General features: G+C 33.4%; 1 protein-coding gene across 1 annotated transcript; it reads left to right on the top strand.

Annotated features, from left to right (window-relative positions):
- The first annotated feature begins 14,495 nt into the window (after positions 1 to 14,495).
- LOC127136717 (uncharacterized) lies at positions 14,496 to 16,524 on the top strand. Its single transcript, XM_051063247.1, has 2 exons — positions 14,496 to 14,886; positions 16,184 to 16,524. The coding sequence occupies exons 1-2, from the start codon at positions 14,697 to 14,699 to the stop codon at positions 16,303 to 16,305; spliced, it is 312 nt and encodes a 103-aa protein (XP_050919204.1). The 5' UTR covers positions 14,496 to 14,696; the 3' UTR covers positions 16,306 to 16,524.
- The last annotated feature ends 2,632 nt before the right edge of the window (positions 16,525 to 19,156 follow it).

The raw sequence follows: 19,156 nt of genomic DNA, 5'->3' as shown, positions 1-19,156 counted from the left end.
TGTTGAGAAAAGAGGGTCACCCAATATACACTGCTGCAACAAAGAGAGCCACTACTCTGCATCCATCTAGTGTAACCTCAAGTCAAGGGAAATTCCATGTGGAAGCTCCTCATCTACCGGCATATGGCCCTCCCCCAAGACGTCATCATCAACATTCTCTGGCTATTCCTCCTCAAAATCACCGAAGCCAGGTTCAGAACAAAAATCAGAATCAGAACAAGAGGAACAAGGATCACAACGACCCGATTCCGGTGCCATATAGCAAGTTCTACCCGCAACTGATCCAAAATGCTTTGGTGACCCCTCGAGCTCTCACACATGTGTCACCATACCTGCCATGGTACAATCCAAATGCAACATGTGAATTCCATAAAGGGGCATTGGGACATGACCTAGATTCTTGCTTAGAGCTGAAAGCCTTGGTACGAGAGTTGATTAACAAAAAGAGCTTAATCTTTGAAGAAGATCACCCGAAGGTCAAGTGCCAATACCATACTGGAACAATGGGGCACTCCATCGAGGAATGGAAGAGTTTTAAGCTCAAGCTGCAAAGATTGATTGACATAAGGTCACCAACACTCAAGGACGAAGGCTCAGGTACACATACCTTGATTTCTGGGCCAGGTAATGAGAAGGGGAAAGGACCCTTGAAACCCCTCAAGGTTTTGTTCCACAAGGAAGATGTAAGGGATGTGGATAATGAGCTATCATTGTTTCCTGGTAAGAGCATTGAGATACCGCCTTGGACTTTCAATGTCACGACCCATACCAATGAAAGAAAAGGAGAAGTGAGTAGTGGGTCCAAGAAGGTTGCGTTCAACGATGAAATTAAAGGAAAAGAATTTGAAGATCATCATGCCAATGTCAAAAATCTTGTTGATCCCAACCTTCAAGTTTGAAGAAGTCAATTCCCTAAAGCTGGAAACCATTTGGCTGTCTCATCATTTCTTTTGTAGTTTCCTTGCATGTTGATTGTTAATTTCTTTTAAGCATTGTTGTTTTCTTTGAATTGGTAAGATTAATGAAATGTTTATGCATCTTTTGAATTAATCCATTCGTATTCACTCGTTTTTCATTTATGTTAAAAACAAAAATACTCCTCTCATTCACTTTTGTTTATCAAACCGTTGTGTTAACAAAGATTGGAAGGAGGATGATGAAAACAAAACACCTGAAATTGTTGTGGTATGCTTTTGAGTGAAACCTTGTCGATGATGTAAGGCATTGTTTCAAATCCCCAAACACTGAAGAGATAAGGAGTTAATCCCTAGTCAACCACTTTGAGCCTAGAAGTTCGTGTTTATTTCTGATCTAAAACCATTAATCTTAACCTGGGGCAGGGTAGTTATGTTAAGATAGTTTGATCGTGCATTCGATCTTTCAAAAAAAATCGTCCATATGTACACCCTCCAATTAGGTTCAACCACATGTTATCCTTCGCACACATGTTGAAGTGTCAAAGAAGTTGAGAAAAGCTAAAATTAGTGTTAGTTGATCCTCATCCACCAATAATGTGGCAGTCTCCACCTTTTAAAAAGAAAAGCCCGCTAAGTCAAATACCACAAAATGACTTAGGCAAAAGTCAGGGCATCCCGATGGACCGAAAGCTTCAAAGAAGCAGTCCAGGCAAAATTAGGGATAAAGAAAATCAATCAAAAGAGGTCATTAAATCCTCAACAAAAACAAAATAAGGTGACTGCCTTTTCAAGAAAATTCGTCTTGAATCCTCATCACACCTTCGAACCCGCTCGGAAGTCGAATGCGTGTATCGAATTAACTGAACGTAGGATCTGGAGATCATCAAGAAGAAGGGGTGGGTAAAAATAAATTTTGAGCCTTATATTCTTTTGTTTCAAAAAACCGTGAACCAGGCCACATTACAACCCTTAAAAGACCTAATTGAGACAGGGTTTATTTTGAAAGCATACTATAACAAGGTTGTGTTAACTTGACTCCAAACGATTTTTGTGAATCATTTGATGGCACCAACTTGCATACTGTGAATGACTTGATCACCATTGTGTTCTTACCAACGACTCGTTCACTGTATTTCACCCACTCATATCAATAAACTTTGAGTTCAAATTTTTGCATAAGCATTGCATTAAAATTACCATTTTTTGAATGCACAATCTTATTTGTGAGTCAACACTTAGCGTCAAAGAAATTCCAACAATATACAGTTGGGGAAATTGATAAAGTGAAAGAAGTCTAAACAGGGGAAATCACTTTGAGCATCAGTTAATTCGAGCTAATCACCCTAAGGGTCATCTCGCCAAGAGTAATTTGCTTTAAGACTCAGACTGGGGCAAGCCACCTCAGAGCTCAATGAGTCCAACTATCCAAAGGAAAGTCAACCAAGAGTCTACCATTCCAACATTTGGTTAGTCAAGTTCAGACCATTACAAGTTTCAAACACTTGGGGCAAGCCATCTCGAGGTAGTCTTATGGCAAGTTGTTTCCAAACTCACTTTCAAGGTGAACATTTCCAAAGTCCCAACAGACAGGGGAAAGATGAGCCACAGAGGGGCAGAATCTCTTTCTTCGTGCTTCCAAACTGCTCAAACAAATTCTGCCATACGTCAACAACTATTGAGTTTAAGACGAGTGCCCGAAAATTATGCTAGCACGATTCATTAATCCTCCAAAAGGATCCCATTGGCTAAGTTGTGGCTGTCAAGCTTGATAAAATTCTCCTTTGATAACACCTATCATAAAATATTTGGTTGAGTTCTCGGTGTCAAGGAATCATGATCTCCATAAAAAAAAACTCTACAAACTCCCAGTCTGCCTATTGTCAGCATTCTCATATCATGATCATTCATATATCATGCATAAAAGAATTCAAATCATGCATGGCCGAAATGTACTTCGTGCTCATTTTGCATTGACCCAGGTCTTGTTGTTGATCCTATATCCTTTGACCTCTAATTCCAGTTTGTCTTTGGTGCCCTTAAACCATCATCCGGTTTTTGCAGTCATTTTCAAGTCCAACCCAGTTGGCACCTATTAGAAAATTTTCCATTAAGGTTCATTTTCTTTTTGGATTATCCGATGAATTTTCGGATTACTCCTTGGTTTATTGATGTATTTCCACAACTTGTCTGATGTATTTCCAGATGTTTCCCCATCTATCTGAGGTGTTCTCTGATGTGTCTGTATTCTGATGTATTTCCAGAATTTCCTTGATGTATTACCAGATGTGTCTGTATTCTGCTGTATTTCCGGAATATCACTTGTAATTCTGATGCATTTCCAGAATTTGTTTCTTTTACTCTCTGATGAATTCCCAGACATGTCATTTTTGTTCTGACGAACTTCCAGAACCCCTATGCCATTCCCTGGAATTATTTCAAGACTCATTGGTGTCTCCTAAAAATCAGTTGTTACTAGGCATTATTCCAAGCTCAGTTGTTACTAGAACTCATTTCAAAGTCCAATTTTGTTGGCAAAATCTGTTAAAAGCTGGTTGTAATCCATTGCTTACAGTCAAAGTCCAATTGTTGTTGGCACCAATCTGTTAAAAGCCGGTTGTAATCCATTGCTTACAGTCAAAGTCCAATTGTTGTTGGCACGTACAAAGAGTTTAATTATCCTGTCTTTCCTGATGGTTCCGTGAAAGTCATGTATGACTTATCATCCTGAGGAATTTCCAGAAGCTTGGAGGTTTTTTTCGTGTTAGAAAACTCCAATGATGTTCCTTTGTATGTTTTCCAATATTCTCAGGTCATGTATGAACCTATTGATAAAACTCCTTTTGATTTTTCCCAAGTGTTGTCAGGTCATGTATGAACCTGCTGTTGAAAATTCTTTGAATAGTCAAGTGTTGTCAGGTCATGTATGAACCTGTTATTGAAAATTCTTTGAATGTTCCTGTTTTGTCAGGTCATGTATGAACCTGCTGTTCAGCCTTTATTCCAGCGTTACCAGGTCATGTATGAACCTGTTGCTGAACATTTTGTTCCAATATTGTCAAGTCATGTATGAACTTGTTGTGGAGATTTTCCCAAAATGTTCAAGTTTATCATCAGGTCATGTATGAACCTGTTGATATACTCTTTTTGAATTTTTTTGAGTTTGTTAGGTCATGTATGAACCTATTGTCGAAAATTCTTGTTATTCCAGCATTGTCAGGTCATGTATGAACCTATTACTGTTGAGCCTTTATTCTAGTATTACCAGGTTATGTATGAACCTGTTGCTGAACATTTTGTTCCAATATTGTCAAGTCATGTATGAACTTGTTGTGGAGATTTTCCCAAAATGTTCAAGTTTATCATCAGGTCATGTATGAACCTGTTGATATACTCTTTTTGAATTTTTCTGAGTTTGTTAGGTCATGTATGAACCTATTGTCGAAAATTCTTGTTATTCCAGCATTTGTCAGGTCATGTATGAACCCGTTGCTGTTGAGCCTTTATTCCAGTATTACCAGGTCATGTATGAACCCGTTGCTGAACTTTTTGTTCCAATGTCGTCAAGTCATGTATGAACTTGTTGTGGAAATTTTCTCAAAGTATTCAAGTTTGTCATCAGGTCATGTATGAACCTGTTGATATACTCTTTTTGAATTTTTTCTGAGTTTGTTAGGTCATGTCTGAACCTGCTGTCAGAACTTCTTGATATTCCCCAACATTGTCAGGTCATGTATGAACCTGTTGTTGAGCCTTTATTTCAGTATTACCAGGTCATGTATGAACCTGTTTTGGAAGAATCTTTTTCTTTGATTATTCCAGTGTCGTCAAGTCATGTATGAACTTGTCGTGGAAACTTTCTCAAGGTGTTCAAGTTTGTTATCAGGTCATGTATGAACCTGTTGATATACTCTTTTTGAATCCTTCTGAGTTTTTTAGGTCATGTCTGAACCTACTATCAGAACTTCTTGATATTACCCAGCATTGTCAGGTCATGTATGAACCCGTTGCTGTTGAGCCTTTATTCCAGTATCATCAGGTCATGTATGAACCTGTGGCTGAACCTTTTATTCCAATATTGTCAAGTCATGTATGAACTTGTTGTGGAAATTTTCTCAAAATGTTCAAGTTTGTCATCAAGTCATGTATGAACTTGTTGATACACTCTTTTTGATTTTTCTGAGTTTGTTAGGTCATGTTTGAACTTGTTGTCAGAAATTCTTGATATTCCCCAACATTGCCAGGTCATGTATGAACCTGTTGTTGAGCTTTCATTCCAGTATTACCAGGTCATGTCTGAACCTGTTTTGAAGAATCTTTCTCTATGATTATTTCAGTGTTAACAGGTCATGTATGAACTTGTTGATACACTCTCTTTGATTTTTCTGATATTGTTAGGTCATGTATGAACTTGTTGTTGAGCTTTCATTTCAGTGTTATCAGGTCATGTATGAACCTGTTGTAGAAATTTTTCTTATTCGAATTTAGTAAGTCATGTGTGAACTTACTGCCAAAATCTCTTGTATTCTAAGTGTCGTTCATCGAATTTCACTTTGAGTACCCTCCAGTGTGTGTCTGACTCTCCAAGATTGTTTTCCCCAGCGAGTTGGTTTTTACCATTTGTCTGTCTCCCTGTGGACCATCAGCATTCCCCACAGATTGGTCTGCCTAGTAGCATCTCCAGTTAAGGGTTCACCATATCCCTAGCAGATAAAAATTACAAAAAAAAAAGAACCATGCATCAGCACATATCATATCATATCATTTCAGGATCAAAATCCGGGTCTTCTTAGTATTTAACTATCTCCCACTATGATCATATGAAGCGTGTCCTGCTTCATATTCTCTAGTTGAAGATACTTAAATAGGGGCAACTGTCATACCCCAATTTTGACCCTGAATCGCCGATTCAATGCATTCATCATAGCTATTGCATGTCTATATAGCATACCATGCATTCCATACCGCATAGTGCCTAAAATATCAGTCGAAATAATTTTTTCGGATCTACAGACAAACTGGTTGAATTAATCAACGGATGTGTGTCAAATCAGTGGACGAGAAATTTCAAAATCAAGCTTCTAGACATCAATTTTATTAATCTACGTTTCGCGTAGTTTAATCTGGTATGCTCGATTTATTTTTTCAGCTAATTTTTTGGCCACTTTTTGATCAGCTCAAGCCTGCTTAACCGGTCAAAATTTATTTCAGAATTGGCTCAAACGCTGTATTTTTCCGAAAAGTTTATTTCACACTGATCATCTTGGTACATTCATTTTAATTTTTTTAGCATTTTTTGCGCTAGACTTTTATTTATTTTGAATCTTTTTATTTTTATCTTTATGTCAAAATATTCAGTTGAATTAATTAGAATTTTATTTATTTTTGTTTCGACTTAATTTCGATTATCCATAATTTTTTAATTTTTATTTGATTTAATGTTTCAAAACTCATTTTACATTATTAATATTGACGAAGGGTAATGTTGGCATTTTTTTTAAATTTTGATAACCCTAATTGACACCTATATAACAAAGTGTGCTGAAGTTGAGAAGGAGGAGGCCTACCAAAGACCATCATGCGGCGACAACGGTTGATATCATTGTCTTCATAAAAATTAAAGAAGGTTTGAGAACTAGCTCTTAGTTTTCCGCCGCTTGTACCCTCTTCTTTTACATTACACACTAAAGACCCACAACCTCTCAAAACTAACCACTAAACCCCACTTCATAATACACTACCTCCATCACTGTTCACACAATCATCTTCTCCCACTCATAAAATTATAACACCTTCTTTCGGTAAAAAAAAAAGCTCTAACATTTTCCACCTCACTTTTTATGGATATATCTCATTTTTTTCTATCACATATTTTTCACAAAAACAAAGGTAAAACCCTTCATAAATACAAAACCATATATATATATATATATATATATATATATATATATATATATATATATATATATATATATATATATATATATATATTTGTTTTGCTTTGTATATATCTACTGTTAGTTTTTATTTTGAAATATATACATTTGTTTTAAATTTTCTAGACTGTTGCTTTATATTTCATATGTATATTTATATGCATGTTGGGGTTTTATATATATTTTGGTTTCAAATTTATATATGTGTACATTTACTATTTAAGTTTTATGTATATATTTACTTTTTGTTTTTTGAGTTTTATATATATTAGTTAGTTTCAATTTTCAGTATATATATATATATATATATATATATATATATATATATATATATATATATATATATATATATATATATATATATATATATATATATATATATATATATATATATATATATATATATATATATATATATATATATATATATATATATATATATAGTTTTATGTATATACTTTTTATATATATTTATACTGATGTCTTTTTTATTTTAGTTATATAAATATATATACTCTCTAGTTGCAAGATCTAAATATATAAGGTGTTTAGGTTTTTATTTTTTTCTGATTAATTTGAATTGATGTAAATAATTGTGACTATATTGTAATAATAATAAGGTGCTTGATTGTTGCTCGATTTATTATTGCGTTCTGATTTCGGAGTTAAAATCCAATTTAACTTTTGAAAATCATTTAGACGCATAAATTTTGTTGCTCGACTTTTTATAGAGTGATTAATACATTAGTCCATTCTAAGTTAGCTTGAAGCTAAATTCGGTCGCTTTCAATTTCAGTTTGTTTCCGGTCCCGTGGATTACTCTTGGGTCTCCTTGCAATGAGCTTTTAGGCAACATCAACTTAACTTTCAATAATTTCAAACCTTTGTACCTTAATTATTTTAGTTTAATATTCAAATCGTTTTCTAAATAAAACGTGAAGAAAAAGATTACCTGGATGGAATGTCCAGTTGTAATCCCGAATATTAGGCTCAAGCTGTAAGAGCTTGTAAGCCATAAATATTCGTCTTCTCTCCAAAATAGTTATGAATATCTAAACCATTTTCTTAATAAAGTTGGAAGAAAAAGATTACCTGGATGGAATGTCCAGTCGTAATCCCGAATGTTAGGCTCAAGCTGTAAGAGCTTGCAAACCGTTAATATTCGTCTTCTCTTTCACACTCCAATATTCAAAACATCTTCTTAATAAAGTTGGAAGAAAAAGATTACCTGGAGGGAATATCCAGTCGTAATCCCGAATATTGGGCTCAAGCTGTAAGAGCTTGCAAGCCATAAATATTCGTTTTCCCTCCAAAACATTCGTAAATATTCGAATCATTTTCTTAGCAATATTGGAAAGAAACAGACTGCCTGGGTGGAATGTCCAGACGAGTCCCGAGTATTAGACCCAAGTTGTAAGAGCTTGTAAGTCACAAGTACTCGTCTTTCAAACTTCAAAATACTTAATTCCTACCTTAACACTTTTTCAATAAAGATGGAAATGGAACATGGTGTATACCGTGCACTCCTGAGATTAAGATTCGAGACGTATGTCTCGCCTATCTTAGCTCTCGCCATCACTTAAAATTGTCAATGCGGTTTCTTCAAACCCTTTCTCAATCAAATTCAAAACACCTAATCTTTATTAAACACTTTTTTTCAAATAAGATGGAAATTGAGCGTGGTGTATACCGCGCACTCCTGAGACTAGGATTCGAGATGTATGTCTCGCTCATCCAAGTTCTCGCCATTATTCAAAACACATCAAACCAATCAATTTCTTTTCTCGCCGCCGTGCGATTGATCTCTTAAACCTTTTCACAAACGAAAGGTACTTTGTTTCAAAACAATGCAAGGCAATGTTTTTCCACCTGTTTTGGGTAGTCCAACAATGTTTTCGTCGATTTGACACAAAGTAGCTTTCGATAAAATCGACCAACAAACAAAACATTTTTCTACCCAGAACTACGTAAGCCTTGATTTCTCTTTTGAGATACGTAGGAGCAGGATTTATAAATCTTGTCAGGCCCACTAATAAAAAACTTAGGTTTAGTCCTTCGTCAAAAAATCCAAAAACATTCTCTTCCTTTCTTTCTTTCCCACCTAATAATTCGAAAAGCCTAATATTTTAACTAACACTAATGCACACAACTAACCTAATGGTTCCCGTTGAGTACAACGGACGTGAGGGGTGCTAATACCTTCCCCTTGCGTAATCGACTCCCGAACCCTGATATTGGTTGCGATGACCATATCTTATCCTTTCTTTTAGAGGTTTTATCAATATTTCCCCTTTCCTTTTTAGGAATAAATAAAATTCGGTGGCGACTCTATTCAGTCCATCATTGCGAGCGTGCGATCGCGCTTCGCTTTGAAGTCGTATCCCCATTTTTCGAGGTGCGACACTTCCCAACAGCTATTTTGACTATGATCCTAGTTTATCTCTAGTTCTCTTTATTCTAGTGAGACGTTAAGTTTACTTTAAAGAATACTCCATATTTCTCTCTCTCAGCCACACAATTTTATCAATCATATTTCTAAGATATACGTGAAGACTTACAATTTGGTGAGCTTCGTAAGGGTTGAGTTGGGATTTAATTATATATTTCATTTATTGATTGGGATAAGGATCAATTAGCTATGCCACAACAGAATTGTCCTCCACAATGGAGTAGTCATCTCCATGCCCAATAAGCCCATCTTGAGCACCTATATAACTATCCTTCCAAATCCTCATGCTCTTTCCATTTCCTATTCTCCACATCCAACCTTTTGAGACTATACCCCTTGAACTAAGAACACTCCTCCAACATAGCTAGGAGAGAACCATTGCTTAGCACTTATGAAGTCATTTTTCGGGTTGTATCTTACCTTGAGGATTATTCCCATCAAAATGTGTTCACACTGCACTAATCTCTATATGTGCATCCCTAAGAAAGCTTTGTTGAAGTCACCAATACCTTTGAACTCCAAGTTTCCTTTAGACTTTACTTTATCTAGTCTTTCCTAACTCATCCAATGTATTTTATTGTCATCTTCTTTAGCTCCCCACCAAAATTTTGCTAATAAACATTCCAGATCTCTATAACATCCTTCGGGTAATATGTAGCAACTTATGATATAACTTGGCATTTTCTGGGCCACCACCTTGATAAGAGTCTTCGTCCCTACCTGGACAAGAATGTCTCTTTCTACCCTTTTAATTTTCTTCCACACCTGATCAATAACAAAATCGAACACCTCCTTCTTTGATCTACCCACAACAATAAGGAGCCCAAAGTACTTGGCGTGAGACATCACAATATTAATTAACATCCAGTCTCAGGTCATATTTGTATTTTCTTTAAACATTTTTCGACTAAAGGATGCCTCAGATTTATCTAAGTTAACCAACTATCTTGGGGCTTATTGGTAGGTAGATTGACACTTGAGGATAATATCAGCTTCATTTTGATTTTCTCTGGAAAATATGATGTTATCATCAACAAATCAGAGGTGAGATATGAGGAGGCTTGTCTTGCCATTTCCAAGCCATGCAGACTGTTGAATTTGACTTATCTTGCCACTTTTGGAGGTGAACAGACCAGATAAAACATTTTCACACGTGATGAGCAGATAAGAAGACAATGGATCTCTTTGGCACAATCCTATTTCAACTTTGAATCTTTTAGAAGGTTGTCCATTTATTAGGATTTGGTATGAAACTAAATGGATGCAACTATAAGTAAGATCAACCAACTTTGTAACCACCACCTATAGTATTCCTTCAAGAAACTTTTAGTCTACTATACCATAGGCATTTTCCATGTCCATCTCGATCCCATTCATACCCTTTTTCCATTTTTTTCTTCTTCATCTATTGGAAGCACTCCATATCTATTAAAGCATTATTTGTAATTAGCTCGCCTTTAACAAATGTGAATTTCTCCTCATCCACTATGTTAGATAAGGTGGGCTTCAACCTATTTGCAATAACCTTTGTCACAATATTTATCACCATATTCCACATGCTTATGGATATGTATTCCTTTGGAGTTATAGGTTTTTTATACTGTAGGTATAAGGAATATAAAGTTATATTGATATCTTTTGGGATACGAACATTGTTAAGGAACTCCAACACTAGTTTCGTGATGTCAGTTCCAACAATGTGCCATTATCTTTGGTAGAAGATGGCAGGGATGCCATCAGAACCTGGTACATATGTGGGATGTATTTGGGTAATAAGTTATTTGATTTCTACTTCATCAAAAATTTCATCACAATGTCTGATATGATCCTCCTTGGGCATCCATATGACTGACCTACAAGCCTTTCTGATACTCCTAGTTCTAATAATAGAGAAGATTACTTCATAATACTCAATCATTACTCTCTCCACATATTCTTCCTTTCTCCACCAGTTTTCATTAGCATCCTTGATCTTGGTGATACCATTAACTCTCCTTCTCTGATTTCCCTTGGCATGAAAGAACCTAGTGTTCTTGTCTCCATATTTTAGTTAGGTAGCTATGCTCTTTTGTATTTAAATTGTTTCATTCACCTTACACGCATTTTTAAGCTCATGTTGAAGAATTTTCCCTGCTTCCATTTCCTACATGTTAGTTGACCATTGATCAACCCTTTTTATGAGATCCTTAGCATTTCTATTTTTTTTTTTCCAGAAAATGCCCACTTATAATTGGCAATTCCATTACAATTAACAATAAGGCACAAATTAAAACCACATTTTTGCCTAACTACCTCTACTTCCTGGTTCTTCAATCTAGTCTCCATAAGGAATGCTACCATAGAATTTTCCAATTTTGTGAGCCTTAGCAAGGCACGAGCTGTTAGGGGATTCCTTAACCCCCTATAGTTCTAGCTAACAATTTTCATTGGGATAAGCAGTGTTGGTCATCAAACACCACCTCTAATTTCATGGCCTTGGCCTATTCACTAACAGTTACTACTAGTTTTCTCTTCCTACCAAGCTCTATAAATTTAGTGTAGTTACCTTTTGAAATAACCACATCTACAAGTCTTTTGCTAGATTCCTCTTCGTTTTCTTTCATTTTATTTCCCACCTTTTATTAGTCCTTATGTCTCTTCCAATTTTTTTTCTTTTCTTTTCTTCTACTGGTTCATTGCCTTTTCCACCCATATTTGATATGGTCAATGCCCCCAACGATTTTACCACACTTTCTATTTCTTTCATGCGCCTCTTTGTCTTTGAGTAACCTATTAATATCTACTTTTTTGTCTCAATTCCATTAGATACTTCCTTTAAAATTATCTTCCATGTTTCAGACTCTATCTCATTTCTTCTAGTTTATTCCTTTTCCTTGTTGTGACTAATGGACTCGAAAATGTTCATGTTGCACTTGATTAAGCTTGCTTCATTTTTTTATCTTCTTGGAATTTCGATAGAGGAGAGGCCCTCAATCAGGGTCCAAAAGACATCTCACTCACTTATATCTCATTAAAACCCTCAGCACCCCATCTCCCAAATTGTCGCGGTCTTTTAAATTAACACCCTATCTTTCCACAAACAAAGTAAAAAAAATAGGTATGTGTTCGTATTTTAAGAATATATTAGCCTTTTTTCGTGATACTGACCACAGTGCCTCACTTCAGCGTCTTCCTTAGATCAACCTTAACCTTAATTCATAAGAATCTTCACATCCTATTTTTCTCTTGGGGTTTAACCTATTTGAATCTCCCAATGATATCTCTTAATTTCTTACCGATGGATTCAAACCTTTTTTAAGGGGTAGATCAAAAATTCATATTTATCCAGATGGTTGTTTGTCACTGAAGACTTTTTCTAAGATCAACAAGTTCTTATCAAAGCTCCAAGCCCCCCTCATATCACCCCTTCTAAATCCCTTTTTTGCGTGACCAACAATATGAATAGGTTCTTGTCTAGATATTGTATCTCATTGGATTTTTGAACCGCCACTCTATAGTTTTTGTGCTCTTAAAATCCTTATTATTAAAAGAGTTCATTGTCCATAGTTTTCCAATAAAGCAATCTCTAGAATATTTCACCTTTGGTATTTATATCTACGTCCACCTTCACTTCATCTCCTTCCTCTTTTGTGAGAGACACGTTATTTTATTTTTCCATTTATCACTCAATCTCCTTCCTCTTTTGAGAGAGACAAATTATTCTATTTTTTCCATTTATACATTGACCATGCATCACTAGGACACAAAGATGACTTAAGCTTACTAGGGGTGAAGAGATTGTCGCATTTTTGTGTTCTCATCATATGAGAATTGCGAGAAGCCTAAATGAAAAAAGGGGAAACCACGAGATGATAAAACATTTGATACTACAAAGTAGGGAGACAAAACCCAAATGTGATATGGGGAAAACCCTAGAAGAAAAAAAGGGGAGGAACACAACAAGTTTTAGAGAGAAAAAGTTTGATCCCTCTTTAGAAACACGTGGAATATGTTGTTAGAGTATGAAAAAAGGAAGAAAAATATTATTTTGGCACAAACTTTTCACATTTACTCCACATGTCACCATTGTTCACAAATAAGGGGAATAATGATATTCATATTTTTGACTTTTCTATATTTTTTCCTCTCTTTCTAAAGCAACTTTGTAATAATGTGTAAAAGTTTGATTAATATAATTCATAATTTGATTAATATGTATATTGACCTTAAAAACTAATTTTAAATAAAAAATATAATTGATTAATTGAGTGTAAAAAATTGGTTAATAAATGTCTTGACATAAAAATAAGTATTACATAGCAAATCAATTTTGATTAATATTAAAAAAATGAGTTAATACACTTCATGGTTAAAAACATTAAAAAAACAGTCTTTATTAAAATAAAATTGATTAATAAATCACAAAAAGAAAATTGACTAATATCATTCATAATTTAATATCTAAAATAATTAATGATATAATTTGTTGGTTAAGGAAGTAGTAAAAATAATTAATAAATTATAAATAAAATATTTAGTTAATAACATACATTTTTAAGATTAATTAAATTATAAAATTGATTACTAATATAATATTAGATTAGATTACAAAATAATTGTTTATATTTAAAAAAATATCTTTAAATATTTTCTAAAATTATTATAAAAAAACACTATTTATCATATAAATACTGTATGTATATGTATGTGTGTACTCTTCCAATCACTATAATAAGTAAAAAATTATCTTAAATTTTGATCAACTATTATAAGTATAATTCATTAGTTTTTAAATTAATTAATACTTATATTTTGTTAGTATATTTTTGATTTAATTAAAAAATATTTAATGTTGATAGTTGATTCATCGAATATAATTAAAAATATTATAATAAATTTTATTTTGATCTTATATGATATTAAAAAAATTAATTACATTTATTTAACTACTTTCTCGATCTCATAATTAGCGATCTATTTAAAATAAAAGAGTATTATTAAATAAATAAATAAATAATTTTATTTTTTAATATATTTTTTTAAATTTTATTATTTAATAAATATTATTTTTATTATTCTCAATATTATATAATGATACTTTAATAAAAATATTATTTTCTTTTATTTATCTATTTTTAATATATATGAAATGAGTCTATAACTTGTGAAAATAGTTAATTTTAGTTATAATTGTGATCGGTGGAGTGTGTATTAGGTGTTAAAAAGTGTATGCAACGGTGAAAAAGGAAATAAAATAATCCAAATGAGTTAACTTAATTGTCAAACTAAAAACCTCGATTAAATCATGTCGAAAGCTAAATCCATCTGAACTCAACCCACCAAACAACCTCCTTCCCCATCCAAATCTCAAACCAAAACAATCAAAACCCACAGAGCTAGCTACCAACGAACAAAACAATGGCATACGTAGATCACGCGTTTTCGATTTCAGACGAGGATATCATGATAGGAACCTCCTACTCTGTCAACAACAAACCCCCGATCAAAGAGATCGCCCTCGCCGTTTCGCTTCTCGTCTTCGGTTTTCTCAGTATCATCATCGGTTTCGTCATGGCTTATAAACATGTCGGCGGTGACACTGTTCACGGTAACTATCTTTTCACTTTTCTCGCACACAAATATGCTCAATTTCTTATTATTTCATTGAATTCTACTAATTGCTGCTCATTTTTTGTTTCAATTTTGTTAATAGAAAATATGTTAATTTCTAGGTTTTTCTGGATATTCAACACTGCACTTTCTTGTTATTACTCTTTCTGCAACTGCTAGATTACCTTTTTTATCCTAAACTTGTTTTTGAGGTGCAACTTGGTTCCTTCATTTTTTTCAAGTGATGATTTGGTCTCTTAACTTGACAATGTTAATGCGAGTTGGTCCTTTCCGTCACATTCGCCATATACATAGACTTGAGGTGTGGAAGGTGTTGAATGAAAATATAGTGAAGAAATAGGATTGGAAGAAAGAAGAGAATGAAAAAACAAATAGAGAATATAGAAAGAGGAAGAGAGCAAAGAGGACTTGTTAATCGTAGTCTGTGTGCCAAAATTGTGGAAGATAAAGAGGAAATTGACTGATGATAGAGGCAAGTGATTGCTGTCCACTACACGATGTGCAGGTTCTTATATGGATAGAGTTTGCATCTTTCGTTTAGGGTTTTCTTTGATTGTGTATGGTTTTACTCGTCAAATCAAACATAGATATTGGTGTTTCTTTGATTGTACATGTATATGTACCCGCACTAATAGGCACACAATAAACTCCACCGGTAGAACTTGGGGAACACTGGCTGTTGCGGTTTTTGGACGATTGTGCTTGTGAGCACCATGAGGAAGGACAATTGTTGGACATCCTGATTCTGCCCTCTAATTAATATCACTTTCATAATTCTCCTTACTTGATAAGGGGTATTTTAGTAAAAATGCTATTCTCTCCTTCATTTATATACTTTTTTAATCTGTGTGAAATGATCAATGAGATCACTTATGATGGGACGGAGGGAGTATTGTTAACGTGTATTTTGACAGAATGAACCAACTTGTAGTAACTTTGTCCAGTTAAGGGAGCACACTGACACTTTTAATATGTTAAGGGACCAACTTGTGCCTAAGTTCATTAATTCAATTATATTTATAGATAAATGTTAGTAAATTAATGATTCTGTTAGTTTATGGTGCTTGAACTATAGACCTTTTGATTGGAACTCTTTTGACGCTCCTAAACTCATCAACTCAGCTTTCTATTTGAGACAGATTTCAGTTAAAGTTGAAAATCTATTTTTAAACTGAAATTCAACTGGCACATAATCAGAGTATAGCTAATTAGCTGGTTTTCTATGATATTTTGTTGTGGTTGATTTTGAAATCTGTATTTGGTTGATTTGATAGGTCTATTCTTTGCAATACTGGGAATGTTATTGTTCATACCAGGTTTCTACTACACGCGGATTGCATATTATGCTTACAAAGGATACAAAGGGTTCTCTTTCTCGAACATACCTCCCGTTTAGCTGTCATAATATCAGTTCAGTTTCACAGCTTCCTTATGTACATATCTACCCTTGTTTTATTCCACTACCCCCTTTAATGAGTGTTTAGATTTATATTGTAATTTGTTGTTGCTCTTAATATATATACATGCCATTGCGATTTACTAATGTTGTAAGATTCTGTTCTGTAGTGTTTATTCTTCTGCTGAGAAATGGATAATAGAAACATGCTTTGAGAAATTATTTCTTTTTTTTCCCCCTTATGCTAGATGTTTATTTCTTTTTGTTATTGAGAAATGATTCACTTAAATTGATTATGCTGGAGTTATACTTGCAACTGATCATGATCAATTTCATGCATTGATATGGAGCTCGATTCACCAATTGATTCAAACTTCATTGCTGCTTCTGTATTAAGATTGGTTAACAATATTTGTGAACTATACCTTTTGTGGTTTATAATTTATAACATCAATTTAACAGATCTGATTTGCAAGGGGAAGATTGTTACTCGAAAAAAAGGACAATCAAATAGCAGCATGTTAGTTTATCAGATCTGCTGATCTAGGATGTATTATGCAGAAGTCACCATTCTTCAAAATTTGTTCAGTGATTTCAAATATTGAACCCATTGTTTCGAATGATATGAAAAAGTCATTTTGGTTTTTGTCAAAAAGAAAGTGCATGGGAAAGAGGAACCAAGTGAAAATAATATTTGGATTTTAGCATGAAAATAGTGGCCGATTTGATCTCTAAAAAATTTGATGGGATACTTTAGTCCAATGGTGTAAAATAGAGGTTCATCATGTACCAATCTTTCTAGAGGTCTAATACGAAACCGACAACATTATTTGGAGTTATACTTGCCTTAGTCGATGCATCATTTTTTTTTATGTCAAATATAATATACTCCCTTTGTTCATTTTTTAAGTGTTATTTTTTACTTTTTACCTATAATAAAGCTAATTATTATTTTTATCTTTTAAATCATCATTATCTTTTTTTTTATTCTTAATTTTTTATTAATTTATTTGATTTTTATCTTTCTCTTAATAATTAATTAAAGATATTTTTAACAAAAGAACAATCAATAATTTTTTTTCTAAATAATAACACTAAAAAGGAACAGAGTGAGTATTAAATAAGAATGACAGTATACTCCGAAAAACAAAAACCACAAAAAAGGAAGAAAAAAAAAAGGAAAAACCAAAAGCCAAAAACAAAACTAATACATAATCACTTTGCTACATATAAATTAAATCTCAAACCAACTAGATTCTTCATTAACATATATGTCCCAATTTAAAAGGAGCAGAAAGACTACCACCACACTGAAATAATACAAACACTCAATCTACTATAGAAATAGATAGAAGATATGATTTTGAAATCACTTCGAGAAAATGCAAGAGTTCTCCACCGACTTATCTCGAGAAGATATGATTCTGAAATCACTTTGAGAAAATGCAAGAGTTCTCCACCGACTTATCTCGAGAAAGTGCAAGAGTTTTCCAAGTGTGGTATAACAAAAGAACTACCAACACACTCTAAAACAGGGCAAAGACTCGGTCAACTATAAATGAGATAGAGGACATGATTTTGAAATCACTTTGAAATGGAGCAAATAGTTCTCCTCCAATTTACCCAAGTGTGGTATAACATGAACAAAAGGACTACCACCACACTCTAAAACATGACAAACATCCTATCTATTATAAGTGTAGATAGAGGATATGATTTTGAAATCACTTCGAGACGTTGCAAAAGTTCTCCTTCGATTTACTCACATGTGGTATTATGTACCGCTCAAATTATAATGCGAATTCTTTTTCTCATTTTGCTTACAATTGTAATGAAATATTAATGTTTCTTTTTCATTATATTTATTATTATCTAGGCTTAATACTATTTTTAAGTCATATATATATATATATATATATATATATATATATATATATATATATATATATATATATATATATATATATATATATATATATATATATATATATATATATATATATATATATATATATATATATATATATATATATATATATATATATATATATATATATATATATATTGTATAAATAGTTTATTTTAGTTTTATAATTAAAAAATATATATAGTGGCTCATTAATTATATATTGTTAGTTATTTTCATCCATGCATACATGTTAGCAGTGTGTGACATATATGTCTTTTTATCGATTTAGTGACAAAAAAATTCTCAATAAAAAGTATTTAATAGGTATTAAATTATCAAATCTCTAACTATAGTGATATATTTATAAAGGCACGTGACAAGACGGTATTGTGTCAAGCCTCTTAAGGTGATCACCTTAAAATATGGTGTCAAACATAACCTTCACTCCGCTGATTACTCGCCCTATGAGAAATGTGGGAGGTTATGAGTACATAACCTATAACCGTACGTGCATGAATTTCTGGTCACGATTCCCTAAGAAATAGGAAGTTAAAAGTTTCTCTAATCAAAGTGGAATGTCCCTAGTCAAAGTGGAGTGACTACTACTTCTCAAGGATCCTCAAATCCAAATTCATTGGCCTCTATAAATATATCATCACTAGAATGATGAAGGATAAAAAAAATTGGTTAAGTAACTTAGTGACTGAAGTTCACCTTATTAAAGATAAACACATGGGATGTCGCGTGTTCGAACTCGGCCTCTGCATTTGATGTCCCTACACATCTACCAATTGAGCCACCTTAAGGAACTTAGGAAGGAAATTTTAGAATACACACGAATACCCCTAAAATACCGAGTTTATCACCTCACGTGAGATTGTTCTCTCCACACCGGAAATACTACCAAACAGGGTTCCTCACAACCGTAAGCTTTCCATAAAA

This window comes from Lathyrus oleraceus, chromosome 1 (assembly GCF_024323335.1).
Source record: "Lathyrus oleraceus cultivar Zhongwan6 chromosome 1, CAAS_Psat_ZW6_1.0, whole genome shotgun sequence".
Taxonomy (NCBI): Eukaryota; Viridiplantae; Streptophyta; class Magnoliopsida; order Fabales; family Fabaceae; genus Lathyrus; species Lathyrus oleraceus.
The sequence above is the reverse complement of the archived record's forward strand: the minus strand, read 5'-3'. Positions and strand labels throughout refer to the sequence as shown.